Source organism: Andrographis paniculata, unplaced genomic scaffold (assembly GCF_009805555.1).
Source record: "Andrographis paniculata isolate CXL003 unplaced genomic scaffold, ASM980555v1 Contig60END, whole genome shotgun sequence".
Lineage (NCBI taxonomy): Eukaryota > Viridiplantae > Streptophyta > Magnoliopsida > Lamiales > Acanthaceae > Andrographis > Andrographis paniculata.
In genome coordinates this window covers 3,188,523-3,202,932 of record NW_026137596.1, presented here as the reverse complement: position 1 = coordinate 3,202,932, position 14,410 = coordinate 3,188,523, and the positions used below count along the sequence as shown (strand labels likewise).

The following is a 14,410-nucleotide window of genomic DNA, read 5'->3' as shown; positions in this document are numbered from 1 at the left end:
AAACTATTGTATTGAAAGGATAGTATTTTGGAATTCCTGAGCGTGCTCAACTAACTTTATTCTAGTGACATAATTATTGTTGAATACTATTAAAAAAATTATATAATATATACATAATTATACACAATATACAATGTCATACATACATATTTTATCAACTTACAAAAGTTCAATAATATAATATAGTAATATATTTCGTATGTTCACTCACAAATTGTAAATATCTATATTTTGGTTATAAAATATACTATTTTTTTATAAATATTTTTATTTTATTATAATATTATTACTTTTATACAAAAAAATATTAAAAAAATTTACTTTTATGCTAATTCAGCAATTTATTATAATTAAAATATTATTTATTTTTAAAACTTTGAGTAAAAGTATATGTATACTTTAAAATTGGACGCAGATGATATTAATTTTATATTACTATCATGATTCTTCCTACCTAATATGAAAATTATTACTATAATTTTGTTAATTATACATAGTAACTTTAAAAAATGAATAATATCAAGTAATTTTTTTTTTATTTAAAATACTTAGTTTGTTTGGTTTTAATTTAAAATTGAATTTTTTATTTAATATTTAATTTAAATAATATTTTGATTTAATAGTTTATATAATAAAATAACAATAAAAAGATCAAAAGTCATACAAATTAAATAATATTAATTTGTATTTGAAATACAAATGATAGCCGCCCTCTATTTTTAATTTTTTTTTTTTTTTTTTATTATAGTTGTGATCCTGTAGCACAATAATAAAGATACATGTGGAATGTAATTAACTAAAAAATTAAATTAATAAGTGCACGTATTACCCGCAATTATTAGTCAACCACAACAACAACAATAATAATATTCATATATATATTTCATCCTAATTAGAGCCGACAAAAACTGACCCGATACGATATTTCGACACGACATCTCGATACGAAATAATTAGATTTGAGTCAAAATTTTCAACCCGATTATGTATACAGGTTGACACGAACCCGACATGATAATAAACGGATCGGGTTAGGGTTGAGACTCTCAACAACTCGATTATAATATATTAATATTGATTAATATATTTATTACATATATAAAAATAATCAAAATTTAATAATTTTTTTATAGATTAATTTAAATTAAGTTCAATTTTAAATAATTCAACCTAATTTACGCTCAAATCAATAAAAACTAACCCAACAAAAACAAAAAAATATTTAATTTGAACCAAAAAATTAGACTTAATTATGTATACAAAAAAATTATTTAATTTGAATCAATAAATTAGACTTAATTATGTATACGAGTCAATAGAAGTCAACCTAAACACGACGTGATAATAAACGGGTCGGGTTATGATTGAGTAATTTAACCCGTTTAAAGTAGTCAACCCGACACAAACCCGACACGAATCGATCCATTACCGGCTCTAATCCTAATTAGAAATAATACGATTGATCGATTGATTGATACCATTCATTATATTTCTTAATAAATAATTTGAATTACTTAGGTGTATCATATCTCATACAACTCAACCTAATAAATTAGCTTTATTATTATTATTAGAATTAGTCAATTAGATTCAGAAAAATGATAAAAAGTTATCTGTTTATTTTTGTGAAATTGTATGAAGGTATATTTTTATATTACGAGAGGTATAGAAAAATTTGTAAATAATATAAAAATAATAAATATACATAATATATTAATTTTTAAAAAAATATATATTTCCTCCGTCCTATTAAAAAAGGTTGTCGTTTACTTTTTATACGTAGATGTTTGAATATTAATATTATATTGAGTTGGAATAAAAAAGACAAAGATATCCCTATTAGTATTGAGTAATATAAAAATAATGACATTTGTGTAATATATTTTAAATTAAAATGATATTTATTATGCTAAATATGCAGTACAATTATTAAATTTAAAAATGGTAATCTTGTTTTGGAATAAATAAAAATAAAAAATAACAATCTTTCAACGAGACATAAGAATTATATTATCATTTTTGCAAAAAGAACACACGCTTGCATTTTACAATACACACGAATATGTTTCTTTAGCAAAATATTTTTCTAAATTTTATTATTTGGACTCTGCATTTTTTTTTTCTCTCACGAAATATTCCATCAAGCATTATTTTCATACCAAATCCAAACTAAATTTTTTCCAAATTCATAAAAAGAAACATTATTTGAAGTTGCTCAATGATTGCAATAAGCTTGTTTGTATTCAATTGACCATTTAGTTTAGTTAACAAGCTTCAATAATGATTGGATTTGATGAGTTGCATATACCTAATTTGTTATACAGATTTATTTATGACAATTGGAGTATTATTTATAGCAATAAATTATGTGAAATGATTTGTTTACTATTTGTTTATGTATTTAATTTTGTCATTACAAAGCTAGTTGGGGATTTTGGGATTGTTTGGTTTTTATTTTAAATTGGTGTTATGATTTAAATTATAACTTAAATAAAATTTTATGTACTAAATATTATGTAATATTTTCTTTTTGATATGTTTTAAATATCTTATAATATTTCTAAAATAAAAAATAAAATTAAATATATTTAATCTCTATCACACATTTTATTTCACCATGTCATCCAAAAATAAATAAATAAATATGCACTTTTTCCTAAAAATTTATATAATACAAATAAATAAATAAAAATATTAATTAATTTTATAAAAAATGTTAAAAGTTTAAAGATGAGAGAGAACAATAAATGAGATTTAAGTTGATCTTACGTAACATATTATATTATATGTTATAAAGTTAATTGAATTGATTTACAACTGTTAAATATATTTTGAACTAATAATTTTTATTAGATATATATATGCACCATTTATTATGAAAAGAACTAAAATAATAATAAAAAGAGTAAACTGTTTTTTTTTTAAGTTCCGTAACTGGACCGCTTATCATTTTAATCCCGTAAGTGGAGTATGTCGCAAATTAATCCCATAAGTGATTTTTTTTTTTGATGTTTTAGTCATCCGGCGGACTAAAACAACTAAAATTTTTCACTTATGGGATTAGTTTGGGACATGCACCACTTACGAGATTAAAGTGATAAAGTGGTCCAATTACGAGACTAAAAAAACAGTTTACCCTAATAAAAGAAATTTCATTTATTAGGAGACTCATTAAAATAAAATTTGTATAATTTGTTATGGACAAATAAAATATATACTCCCTCCATCCCGGATATTTTGTTCGTTACTGTAGACACAGAAATTTAGGGTATAATTAGTAAATAATTAAAAATATATTAGTAAAAATAATTATAGAATAAGATTAAAATAACTAATTACTATAATTAAAATTTAAAAAATTATAAATTAAAAATTTTAAAATAAGATTAAAGTGTATAATTATTTTCAACAAAAGAAAAGTGATAAAATAAGTGGGACGGACGAAAATGGAAATGTGGACATGAGAAGTGAAACGGAGGGAGTATGTATTAACAACTATGTGGATCAAGTATTTTTAAAATTATAATCAATCACATTCTTTAGTTTTAGGGTAAACTGTTTTTTTAGTGTCGTAACTGGACCATTTTATCATTTTAGTCCCGTAAGTGGAGCATGTCGTAAACTAGTCCCATAAGTGAAAAATTTTCGTTGTTTTAGTTCTCCAGTGCCGGAGAGGCCCACATGGCTCGCCGGAAGCCACGTGTCCGCCAGGTCAGCGACACCTAGCGGACACGTGGATTTTATTTTTTTTTTCAATTTGACCAAATAAAAAAATTAAAAAAGGCAAATAAAATTAAAATAATTTTTTTAAAAAATTTAAAAAATAAAATAAAATTCACGTGTCCGCCAAGTGTTGCTGACCTGGCGGACACGTGGCCTCCGGCAAGCCACGCGGGCATTTCTGGCGCCGGAGGACTAAAACAACGAAATTTTTTCACTTATGGGACTAATTTGCGACAGACTTTATTTACGGGACTAAAATGATAAGGGGATTCAATTACTACGGGACTAAAAAACAGTTTACCCTTATTTTTAATATTAGTTTTATTTTTTTAGTTGAATAATAATTTGAATATACATATTTTATTAAATAAAATATTTCATTCGGAGTAAAAAAAAATTTTTGCAGACAAATTTTTTAATATTATTATATTGCTTTGTAATAAAAATGACAACAATTGGTATTGTGTAATATAAAAGTAATGATATTTGTATAATTATTTTAAATTGTAAGTGTAATTATTATGTTAAGTAGGTAATATAATAATTAAATTAAAAAACGAAACTCTTGTTTTGAAACTAACAAAAACATAAAATGATATTTTTCTTATTAGACAGAAAAAATATTATATTTTACAGGAAACCACGAGCCCTATTTAGATAGAGTTTGTTGATTTTTATAAAATTTTAAAAGTAATAAAAGAAATTAAGTCGTGATTTGACATTTTGCAAGATAAAACAAATATATAATTACATATACAATTACTTTATATATAAAGCTAAATGGCTACACCCTTAAGTGAAAAGTACTAAGAATGAGAATAAATTTATTTACAATGTGTTTGGTACACACAATAGAGAACAAAAAGTAACAATATATCATATTAAGAATAATCTGATGGTAGGAAGTGGACTTGTGACCGTCAAATTATAAGTTCAAACCTTTGACACTTTCGAGTCTTGTTGCAATTTATTTATTTTTTTACTATTCAATTTTTTCAATATTCTATAAAAAGTAATATTTTTCAAACAAAATATCACATGCTAATTATTTTTCGAAAAAAAAAAAAAAAAACCCACCAATTAAACAAATTATCAATCATTCTATTCTCTTATCACTATTTTTCAATTTCGATTCCCAAAAAATAATAATAAAAAATACACTTTTTTTTTTTTACAAAAGTAAACAAATAAAAAAAATTAAATACTTATTACAAAAAATCAAATATTCAATTTAAAAATAATATATTTTATGTTTTTGATACAATTTTTCATACCACATATAAAAAAAAATAAAAATCAATCCATCTATTGCGTGAGCCAATTTCTTTGAAAATTTCATCTATATTGATTTGTTTTTAAAAATATATAATTAATTCATTGCATTCTCTTAATAGTATGTTTGTTTGGAGGATTTTGGAAGATTTTCAATGTTCACACAATTTTTCCTCTAAAAATATCAAATTAAATATCTATATATTTTTTTTATATTATACTAAAAATCAATTTACATTCAAAACATCGTATCAATACTTATTTATATCATATCATACGATTATTTCAATTCAAATTTTTTACTATTCAAATCTCAATCTAAATTTCAAACTATCAAACAAAAACACGGATTAATATTCACTTTATTTTCTTCAGTCTCATGAGACTTAATACACCATCTTCTATATATTGATTTATCTAAATTATATCGTATCTGACAATTGAATTTTTTATTTTATCAAATAAAAAAAAAATCACTTATAATTGTATTATTTAATATCATTTTCTTCTAATTCTATGTACCAAAAAATCACCTATAATTGTATTATTTATTATCATTTTCTTCTAATTCTATGTACCCAAATGCACAATTAATAAGACAATGGGTTTGTTTGGTCTGTGCTCTAAAATACTTTTTTTTTTTTTTTTTTTTTTTAATAAGAATAAAAAGTTTTTTTTTTTTTTTTGTAATATCAAAATATTTTAATAATTTAAATACACGATCAAGATATTTATTAATGACTTATTAATAAAAGTAATGCATTTTTTTTTTGTCGAGAATAAAAAATAAGAATATGAATATTAAAAGTAATATTGACTATGATAACTACACATGATAATAATATTTGATATATATCTCAATTGCTTTTTCAAAAATATTAATATATCACATATAGAATATTGGAGAGATCTGTTCTTTTTTTTTAAAAAAAAAATTATATATTTTTTCAAAAATATTAATATATCACACACGTACATTTATTATTTTTATATTTCTAACAATTCTCTATATTTTACATAAAAAGTACATATTCAAATTATCTTACAAAACAAATACACAATTGAAAGTTTTTTTTTTCTATTTAATTTTTATAGTTTTTTTTTTTATAAAAATAAATTTGTTCATTCTACAAAGTTCTTTTTTATTATTATTTAATTTTTATAATTTTTGTTATAATGAAAATTATTTTATTTCATAAAATATTGTATTTAAATTACTAGTCGAATAAAATAAATAAAAAAGTACTAACTAAATAGATGAATATTTATTTGCTAAAACATATTCGATTCAATATAATTTTGTTATTAATTCTTTTGCCCCTTGACACATCTTTATTATATTTTAAAGTAAATTTTTTATTTTATCAAGCAGAAAAATAAAAAAAATTAATTATATGTTGAATTTTCTCTCTTAATTTAATTTTCTACTACTTCATTGTCTATACCAAATATACTGTCACATTAAACCTCCCCTGAAAAATATAGGAATACTTTTGAATTATAGAGGTAATATTTAATTAATCACAAACTTTCTATATATAATTAATTTACAGAAATTATAATTTATATATATATATATATCTTTTTCCTGATCGTGAATTTGACCAGCTTCAAAATCGGATCACATCCTATACTATGTATACATACATCAAGAGATCTGAACCGTTCAATTAGCATCCATCGTGAATTAAATTCAAATCAACGGTTGATATTAAATGAAAGGTAAAATAGGTAGTAGAAATAATACTGTATTGTAATGACAGCATTGACACTATTTTTTAAAAATGGGAAGGCGAAATAACTGTCTATTGTATTTTAGGAGTATATTTTAAAATTAAAATCAAATCAAATCAAATCAAATCAGTTAAGAAAATGGGTTTTTGTCGGTAGATTCGACAGGTTGTACTGCAACAACCGTAATGAAATTGTATCATTTTTGTATTTTATTTTATTTTATTTAGATAATCTTTTCCACAAATAAAGTATCACTTTTGTATTGTATCCCCCAATTATCATTGTGTCAGGCCCATTCGTATATTTCTAATTATTTATTTATTTATTTATTTATATTTTGATCGATCTCGTAACTAAATATTCTCTCCGTCTCGTTTACTTTTGCACGTAAATTTTTTAATATTAGTATTATAATGAGTTATAGTGAAAAAGACGAAAATGCCCATATTACTATTGTGTAATATAAAAGTAATGACATTTGTGTAATATAGTGTAAGTTGAAAGGGTATTTATTGTGTTAGGTAGGTAGTACAATTACTAAATTAGGAAATGGTAACCTTGTTTTGAGACAGACGAAAATAGAAAATGACAACTTTTCAATGGGACAGAGGAAGTATCAATTTTTTTTCCAGTAACTATACTATATACTTAACATTACATATACCCGTCTAATTTACAATATATTACACAAACGTCATTACTTTTATATCATACATTACTAATAAGGGTAGTTAAGTTTTTTTATTTTATTTTTACTACATCCTAATATAATATTAATATTTCTAAAATTTTGTGTAAAAAGTTAACGGATAGATACAAATGAGACGGAGGGAGTACAAAATTTATTCCTTCTCTCTTTTACAAATTTATTAAAAAAAATTTAACAAAAAATTTTAAAATAATATTTTAATATTTTTTGTAGGAGAAAATTTGAAGTTTTACAATAGATTTGGTAATTTAATTTTTTGATTAAATATATTGAAGTTAAATTATATATAAGGTTCCATAAGTTGTAATAGTGTATACATACATGACAAATAGTAAATATAAATTTAAATAATAGAATGAGATTTTTTTAATAAAGATGGTATAAATATATATTTGTAAATAAACTAAAATGATAAAACAAACATACTTTTTTTTTCTAGAAAAGAATATATTTTAATGAAAATTGATGGGTATGTTTGTTTAGTATTTAGTAATAAAATATATTTTTGTATTGAATTATTAATTTTAATGAAAGAATAAATTATACTCCCTCCGTCCATAAACTAATATCCTACTTTTTTATTTGGGACGTCCAATAACTATTGTTTTATTTTTTTTTTAAACACAAATTTTATATTTTTACAATTTATTCATTTATTACTTTTAATCTCTACCATATAATTATGAGCAAATTTGTCAATTCATAACAAAAAAATAATAACCTAAAAAACCGTACTTTAGCACAATAGAAATTGGACGGAGGAAATAGTAAATATTATATATACTAAGAATTATGTCACAATTTTTTTTTTTTATTTTTTTTTATCATATTTATGTAGGAGTGATGAATACTTCAAATATTTATATATATTTCTATTTTTGTTTAAAAAAATTAAAAAATGACATTATATATTTTACCAGGTATACTGACATTCATTATATATAATATAAAAATAATATTTTATGTTGGATTCTAATTTTTTTTAAGAGAATAATAATTGTGTCGAGAAAAATCTTGTTGGACAGGTTTTTTTGTTTTTATTATTTGATCAATTGGTTCGGTTCGATTCAAAATCGAGTTTATAAATTTTGATTTTGATTCCAATATGATTCTTATTTATTTTTATTTTTATTAATCGAAAAAATTGAACTTTTAAAAAAATAAAAATGATATATTAATAAATAATATATACAATATTACTTTTGAGTGTTTGTATTTGATCATATATTTAAGCAATATATTAATTCTCCCATTCTTATTCAAACTTATGCCCAATTTTTTTTTCATTAATTTTTTTTTCTTTTTATATTTTAAATTACAATTTGTTCTTTATTATAAATGAATATAAAATTATATTTATCCATTTTTTTTAATATTCATGCCGCCCTGATATTTTACATGACGTACGGAGTATATAAATATAGATTCGGTTTGTTTGGTTTGATTTTGTAAAATTTTAATTTCGTTTCAATTTTAATTATTATAAATAAAAAATCATCAAAATTCAAGGTTTCAGTTTGGTTCGAATCGAATCCACATCCCCAAGTGCAGTATTTTTTGGACAACGCAATTTGTTATTACCATGTTTGTTGTGTAGTGTGTGAATTTGTGCTGAGAATTAATATTCATACTTATAGTCATTATTTTATTTTATTTTTAGAAAAGTAAAATTACGGTTGTAGATATTTTCTATCATTTTCTTGGTTGTGTTTGTGGGGATTTTTAAGAATGTTTTACTGTTGGATTAATATTATTCTTTTGAAAATATAAAAAAAATTATTATTTTTTTTATCATTTTAAATTCAAACTAAAACTATTCATCATATTTTCATAAAAATATATCAAAAAAAAAAAATTAAATCAATATTTTATTTCAAATCATTATACTCTGTCCATCCCATAACTAAGTATTTATTTGCTTTTTGTACGTAGCTTTAAAAATATTAGTACTTCCTTCGTCCCAAACACCCTGCAATATTTTCTTTTTGGTATGTTCCAAACACCCTGCAATATTTCCAAAATATGAAATAATTAATTATACTCTATCCAACTAGATAGTATACATGTTTCTATTTTGGGACGTCCAATTACAAAGTAAACATTTCATTAAATACCTCACTTTTTTCACAAATACCCTTACTTTACATCACATCATTATTTTTACATCAAAAAGTAAGGGCAAAAATGACATTACACTACTTTCAACTATCCTCTATAATTAAAATACTATTATTCCTTAAACACCGCGCCAAAAGTAAATGTATACTTTGTGTGTGGACAGAGGGAGTACTTAATTTCTATCCCACACTTTATCCCCTCACATCATCCAAATAAAAAAATAAAATATATATTTCTCTCTCCATCACATCACCTAATTTCTAAATTATTCTACCTAATACTACCCACCTAAAAACTCGTGCCAAAAGTAAATATTGCACCTTGTTTGGGACGGAGGGAATATTATATTGAGATTTAGTATGAAGAAAATAGAAATGACTAAAATATCCTTATTAGTATGTGTGATATAAAAGTAATATTATTTGAGTAATATATTGTAAGTTGTAAATTATTTGTAATGTTACATAAATAATATAATTACTTAAAAAAAAATATATGAGACAAACTAAAATGAAAATATAAATACTTTGTTGTCTAGACTGAAAAAGTATATAATACTACAACGGTTTAAATTTAAAATATAAATGGGAAAACACACCCGTACCTAGCTAATATAAAAAATTTGAAGTGACCCATCCATTGGCCATGCGTAATCATTCACATCAATTATTATTTATATTTGGAAATAAAATTTTTTATTGGTCCCTTAAAAGTCGGATCACAACATATGATTAATTATCTGTTCCACATTAAATATAAATTAATCATTTTAACTTATACTGTTTATAATAGTAGTATTACTGATCAGTCAACACTGACCATACGACTACTTAAAAAAATTATATAAGTATTATACGAGTAATAATTAAGTAATACTCCCAGATGCAGATCGATCAGGTACTCTTGTCTTTGTCTTCTCTGGTCTCGTCTACTCTTCCTCAGTCCTTACCCAAATTAATCTCAACATTATTTCAGGCGGGGCAAAAATAGGCAAATCTCATTATTACGCACCTCTATAAATATGGATCCGACGAGGTCTTGCGTTCGATACCCGACCGCATTAATACTTACACATATACTGTGAGATTATAAGCATATATAGTCGTCGTCTTCATTCCTCCATATATATATATATTTATATATATATATGGCTTCTATTTTTGTGTCTCCTCCGATAGCAGCTGCTTCCACTCCTCCCATGGCCGCCGCCTGTCGCCGCCGCTCCAAATCAGCTCCAGGTAACATTACACTAATACATAAATACATATATATATATATATAGGAATTAAGTAGTTTGTAATTAAGTTAGTATGATCTCGTAAATATGTGTTAAGAAAGGATCCGGACTTAAACACTGTCTATAGAGCTGGCAACGAGTTGTATCGGATTGAATACTTTAAACGGGTTAAATGATTCAACTCTAATTCGACCCGTTTATTATCGTGTTCGAGTTCATATTGAATTGTATTGATCCGTATACATAATTAAGCTGAAATCTTTAATTTAAATTCAATTATTTTTTGTCACATTGTTGTGTTATGTTAGTTTTTGTTGTTTCTAATGTAACGTGTACGCACACTAAATTAGATAGTTGTTGTGTCGGATTCAAGTTGAGAGCCTTGACCCTAACCTGACCCGTTTATCATCGTATTGGGTTCATGTCAACCCGTATATATTATCGGATTGAAATTCTTGACCCAGACTCATTTACTTCGTGTTGGATTCATGTCGAATCAGTTTTTGCCATCGTGTCAACCCGTACATATTATCGGGTTGAAATTCTTGACCCAAACCCATTTAATTCATGTCGTGTCAGGTTTTGCTATTTTTTATTCTGTTATATAATGTTAAAAAGGAATTTGAACTTTTAACCTAAAACCAATTGATAATAGGTGAAGTTGCATTCACTCTTTTAAGCCAAATGAGAAATTCTACATTTTTTTTAAAAAAAAATTAGGGATATATTAAACAAGATAGAGATGATATAATGAACTAATTCAGACAAATAATGATATCAGATCAACAACGTCAAAATCATCGACATTGTTTGAGGTTCAGAAGCTGCACGAAGAAGCCATACTTATTACCATCCACCAGTTGGGCTATTTCGCGGGGAGTTGAAGCTGCACAAGTACAGATAGACGAAGAAGAAGAAGAAGAAGAGAGGCAGTCGAAGCCCCACTCCATTGACATGTGGGGTAATGTTTTGCTTTCTCCAGACAACCAGGTCGAGGTCTACGATGAAGAACTGGATGCAATGAAGGAGGAGGTTAGGGCAATGGTGGTCGACAAGGCTGCCAAACCAGAAGACAAGATGATCCTCATCGACACCCTCACCCGCCTCGGAGTCGCATATTACTTTGAGGAAGAAATTCAGGACCAGATTGGATCCATCTTCGACTACTACTTCTTACCTCATCGTCATCATCATCACGATCTCGATCTCTTCACTACTGCTCTCCATTTCCGATTGTTCAGGCTGCATGGCTTCAAGGTTCCTTCAAGTAAGTCTATCTTTCTAACACCATTTCCAATCAAATTTTCTATTTTTATCAAATTTTCGTTTTAAATTTTTCTCTAAATTTTAACTCCACTCTAATTCACTTTATTTTTTCTTTAAGAAAATATTCTACGTATATTCTTTATTTTTAAACAATTACATAATATTTATTTATTTAAATATTAATTTTGAAAATATTTTGTGTCTAATATAATGTTCATTTATTTTAAAAAATTGTAATATGAATAATTATATCTAATTCATAATTAATAAAATAATACAAAATATATAAAAAAAAGATTAAAATACTAAATATATAAAAATAAAAAAAATTAAAGGACCAAAAGAAAAAAAGAAAAAAAAAATTTATACTCCAAATTTGTAACTCTGAATATGGAGGATTCTTTAAATAGAGGAAAGAATAATTTCGATTGGAGCAATTTTGTTCCAATTATGGAAAATTTCTCTATAATTGGAGACTTATGGAGTTGGTCTAATTGGACCAATTCAATTAATCCTAATTAATTAATTAATGAAATTGGTTTGCAGGTGTTTTCGAGAAATTTAAGAATAGCGACGGGACATTCAAGGAAGGTCTAGGAAAGGACGTGGAGGGTTTGGTGAGTCTGTACGAAGCAACCCACGTGAGGTTTCGTCAGGACCACATTTTAGAGGACGCTAGGGTTTTCGCAATCCGACATTTAAAACAGGCTCTGCAGCAGCACGGCGGCGGCGGCAATGGCGGATCATGGCATCCTAGTCTTAGAGACAAGGTGGCGCTGGCTCTAGACAAGCCCACCCACCGGACACTTCCTAGATTAGAGACACGTCATTACATCCCCATCTACGACAAGCAGCCATCCAAGAACGAACTCCTCGCCAGGTTCGCCAGGCTGGATTTCAACTCCTTGCAGAACCTCCACAAACAAGAGATCAATCAAATCATCGAGTAAGTCTATCTACCGACCGCCATTACTGAATTGGTATTACATAAATGTCGAAATTAATTGACATAAAACAAATCAGGTGGTGGAAGGGTTTGGACATCGCGAGCTGGGCAAAATTAGGTTACTTCAGAGACAGGCCTGTGGAAGGGTATCTATGGGGTGCAGGCAACCTCGTCTCCCGCGATTCCTTCTCCAGAATGTGCGGCGCCAAAGGCTTATTACTCATCATCCTCATGAACGATACCTTCGACAATTACGCCACAGCTGACGAAGCTAAAAAGTTGCACCAGATGATGCGAAATCCAACGTGAGTACTACTCAAAAGAATATTCTCTGTCTAATCTAGTATTTAATTATGTATCGATGAAATAAAGAATCTTTGGATTGGGGTTAGGTGGGATATTTCGAAACTTGACAACGATGAAGGGCTGCAACTTCCAGATTACATGCGAGCGACGCTTAGGGCAATTTGGAGTACTTTTGATGACGTGGATAGAGTGGTGAAATCGGAGCATGTAAGAAGGGGATACGATGCGGTGGAGTATGGTCGGGAAGCGTTTAGAAAGCTTTCAGATTTTTATCAGAAGAGGAACAGCTGGTACGTGGGGGAAGAGACGCCTACGTTTCTGAAGGTCACCATGGACGGACTGTACGATTCCGGCAACCATGGAACCGTCGCTGCTTACGTCATGGGGATGGAGAATGCCAACGAGGATCACTTCAAATGGGTCATGAGCGGCCCGCCCGGATTGGAGGCCACGGGTCTCTACACCCGGTACATGAACGACTTCGCCACCTACACCGTAAGTGAATTTGAATTTGAATTTGGATTTGAGTTTGAGTTTGAATTTGAATTTGAGTTTGGTGGTGCAGCGGGAGCACAGGGCGGGGGAGCCGTACACGTCGATAGACTGCTACATGAGGGAGTATCAGGTGACGAAGGAGGAGGCGGTGGCGAAGCTGAATTGGCTGGCGGAGGACGCGTGGATGGCGATGAACTGGGAGTGGACGTGTCTGTCGAGTGGGGGGGTTAGGGGGGTCATGAAGCCGGGGGTCAACTACGCGCGGAATGCGTTCGTGAACTACCATAAAGGTGCGGATGGACTTTCCAACCCGGAAAAGGGGCTCAGTCGTGACGTGGCAGATCTCTTTTTCCAACCCCTACCCCCACCCCCACCTCCACCCCCCTCCCATAATTAATTAATTAATTGATGCATAGCGTGTCTCTGTCTGTGTGCCTTGTTTTAGTATTTAATGTTTAATTTGTTTGTCCTTTAGTGTAATTCCTTTCCTTTCTTTTCTTTTCTTTTCTTCTTGGGACTCAAACTCAAAACTCAATCATCATCGCCATCGTGTATCAATCAAATACGACATATTTCATGTGTGCATTTTTTTTGGTTTGGTTTG

General features: G+C 27.3%; 1 protein-coding gene across 1 annotated transcript; it reads left to right on the top strand.

The window, feature by feature from the left end:
• Nucleotides 1-10,465: 10,465 nt before the first annotated feature.
• Nucleotides 10,466-14,410, top strand: LOC127259297 (5-epi-aristolochene synthase-like). The gene is made up of 6 exons (XM_051286528.1): nt 10,466-10,794; nt 11,575-12,060; nt 12,606-13,005; nt 13,083-13,310; nt 13,398-13,806; nt 13,877-14,410. The coding sequence occupies exons 1-6, from the start codon at nt 10,704-10,706 to the stop codon at nt 14,201-14,203; spliced, it is 1,941 nt and encodes a 646-aa protein (XP_051142485.1). The 5' UTR covers nt 10,466-10,703; the 3' UTR covers nt 14,204-14,410.

Excerpts from the sequence above, each read along its gene's own strand:
- LOC127259297 (XM_051286528.1), top strand. The coding sequence starts at position 10,704 with ATGGCTTCTATTTTTGTGTCTCCTCCGATAGCAGCTGCTTCCACTCCT. Across the intron at positions 13,006-13,082 it reads GAGATCAATCAAATCATCGA|GTGGTGGAAGGGTTTGGACA; the intron begins GTAAGTCTATCT and ends AAAACAAATCAG. Across the intron at positions 13,807-13,876 it reads ACGACTTCGCCACCTACACC|CGGGAGCACAGGGCGGGGGA; the intron begins GTAAGTGAATTT and ends TTGGTGGTGCAG.